Raw genomic sequence first — 2,708 nt, forward strand, 5'->3', positions numbered from 1 at the left:
GGCCATGACGTTCCTACTATAGCCATTTTTAAGTAAAGAAAATAAATTTTTGTAAGAAAATATAAAACCCATCTCATCTATCTATCACCTTCTCTACTTACAAGACACACTCCTGAGTCTACGTCGCCGTATTTCTACTGTATTATTATCGTTATTTCATTATTCTGTGAAAATGAAATCATCAAATTGAGAAATAGATGAGAAATACTATTTGGAAATTGTGTGGCAACAACCACATAATAAAGCTATGTCATTTTTGTAACTATTAATTAATTAATTCATAAAGTAAAATAAAATTAAAAAAAGGCATTAATCTGTCAGATAATTCCAATCAGAAACAGCATGAAAATCTTCTATATCTTTATCCCTCCTTCCACTGGTGTTCACACTTTTGATTCATGCACTTGTAAAATATTGTTGCAGGTTCATCAGCTGATCGAGTCTGTTCCATGTGATAACTAGCTTGAGGATGGCGACAATTTGGGCATGGTACTACGAGGGGAGAAGAAAAAAAGAGGAATGGGTGAGAAAAGGAAGAGATAGAAAAGGAAATAACAAAGAAACAAGGACTGCATAATTACTCAATATCCTTTAACAAAAACAGTGTTACAAATTGTACCAAAAAGAACAAAACAGTATTACAAAAATTAGGGGTGATAGTTATTAGTCATCTGGTCTGAAAGAATACATACAAAGACAAAATCAATCAAACTTTTTAAAAAAACAGACATCGAGCAGGCAAGACGTCAAGATCATGATTCAACTGTTTTAAACCGCTCAAACCTAGACAAAACGGTGTTTGAACTGCTCAGATAACCGAACCATAAACAATGTTAATTCGTCGTGATTCAACTGCTCAAACAGTAATCATGTAAAAGAAAAGCATAATGGAATCGCAAGATGAACAGCAAGTCAAACTTGGTACAAGGAAAATAAACTCAAAAGTTTCTATTAGGAGTTGATAATCCAAACGGAAACAAGCAAACTCACACAAACAAAACCAGACTACAACTTCTACTTCCCTACTTCTCAAAAGCTCATAAATATAGCTTTGAGCACACCGTCCTTAAAACCAAATCACAGAAATGTGATATGTATTGGCAGCTAAAAATTAAGCTATATCAGACAGCTTATATGCATGGTAAAAGTATTGCTGACTTAGATTTGGCTTCACATTCTGACATTTAAACCTTCAAAATATATTAGGTTACCTCAACAATGCTAGAAAAAACAAACATGCTTACACTAAACTAAAGCCTCGTTTATCCCTTTGCATTAGATCACATTCAACTCAAGAGAAGGTCTTTAGTCAATAAGATAAGAAGGGTAATCCCAAATATTTATCTTCAGAGTCAAATCACTAAAAACAGATCATATCATCTAGATCGACCAATAAACCAATACAATTAGTTCAGACAGTTGATATAATTATTTCACGAATAACAATAAACTAGAACTGATTGATATTTGATTATCCAAGTAAACAAGTCCACAATGAGCTAAAGAAGGATGATTGACAAAAATTGCGATAAATTGTGAGAAAAGTAAAAGAAAAGTAGTACTGTCGGCTTTTGGTTTATTCTTGTTGATTTCATCATGGGAGATAATAGGGTCAATCCCTTTCCTGACGAGCATTTGCCTTCTCTTAATCTTAACCTGTAAAGTAAAAAATATGATGATAAAGAAAGATGAATTGAAGGTAACTGGTTGGTAATAGAAATGGAAAATAGACTCGAGTAAATAACATACCTCTTTCCTGATTGGGCAAATATATGGACAAGTGAGGCAATAAAACCTTGTGGGATGAGATGTGCCGTGACTCGTAGCATTTGGTAATTCAAGCATCAGCATGCTCCCGCACATAGGGCAAAACTCCATCTTCACACACCAACAAAAACAATGCAATCGACGTCAGAACATTTGAGTTAACCGAATGACTCAGTCTGAACATAATTAACCATTACCTAATTAAACACATAACGAAATTTCATATGACCAATAAAAGTACAATACAGAAGGAGAATACAACGGTTTAATACAGATTTCTGTTTTCTGAATACAAGTTAGGTTTTTTCACTCTTCACATTCAGATTTCTGTTTTTACTTTTATACCTATCAATTCACTTTGAGTTTAATACTCATCAATGGCATAGTTTGAATGGAAATTGAACAATAATAGAGCAAGAAAATCATGACATGAAACCCAAACACAGAATCAAATAAAATCGAATCAAACTCAGAATTGAACATAATCGAATCAAACATACTTGAATTGAAAGAGGTGCGCTTGAAGAAACAAGAAACAGAGCAATAGATGAATGGGAGGTCTGGACTTGAATGTTTTTCAAGTTTTCGATAAACAGAACGAATTCCACACAATACGCAGTTTCAGTTCAGTTACTAGGTTTTTAGTTGTGTGATTTGAGGGTTTTGGACAGAATTGGAAATTTATTTTATTTTAAGGGTATTTATGTTATTTTCGGTATTTAATATCTTAAAAGTTTTAAAAGTTCTGTTTTTAATATAAAATTTATTTTTTAATTTTATTTTAAACTTTTTAACTTGTTTCATAAGGATGACACTTTTGTTTATTCATTTTTTTGTCATATGTAAAATTATCCTTTTTTCTTTGTAAAAAAATAACTTTCTTTTCTTGTTTATTCATTTTTTTCTTTGTAAATTAATAAAAAATTATGAGTTTAATGGTG

The 2,708-nt window shown here is 31.8% G+C and overlaps 1 protein-coding gene across 1 annotated transcript; it reads right to left on the reverse strand.

The window, feature by feature from the left end:
* Positions 1-210: 210 nt before the first annotated feature.
* LOC11431765 (DNA-directed RNA polymerase III subunit RPC10) lies at positions 211-2,420 on the reverse strand. Its single transcript, XM_003626468.4, has 4 exons — positions 2,268-2,420; positions 1,750-1,878; positions 1,563-1,656; positions 211-492 (listed from the first exon to the last, which is right to left on the reverse strand). Exons 2-4 carry the CDS (start codon positions 1,876-1,878, stop codon positions 362-364), a joined length of 354 nt encoding a protein of 117 aa, XP_003626516.2. The 5' UTR covers positions 2,268-2,420; the 3' UTR covers positions 211-361.
* Between the last annotated feature and the right edge of the window lie 288 nt (positions 2,421-2,708).

The sequence above is a fragment of the Medicago truncatula genome, chromosome 7, assembly GCF_003473485.1.
Source record: "Medicago truncatula cultivar Jemalong A17 chromosome 7, MtrunA17r5.0-ANR, whole genome shotgun sequence".
NCBI classification, from domain to species: Eukaryota; Viridiplantae; Streptophyta; class Magnoliopsida; order Fabales; family Fabaceae; genus Medicago; species Medicago truncatula.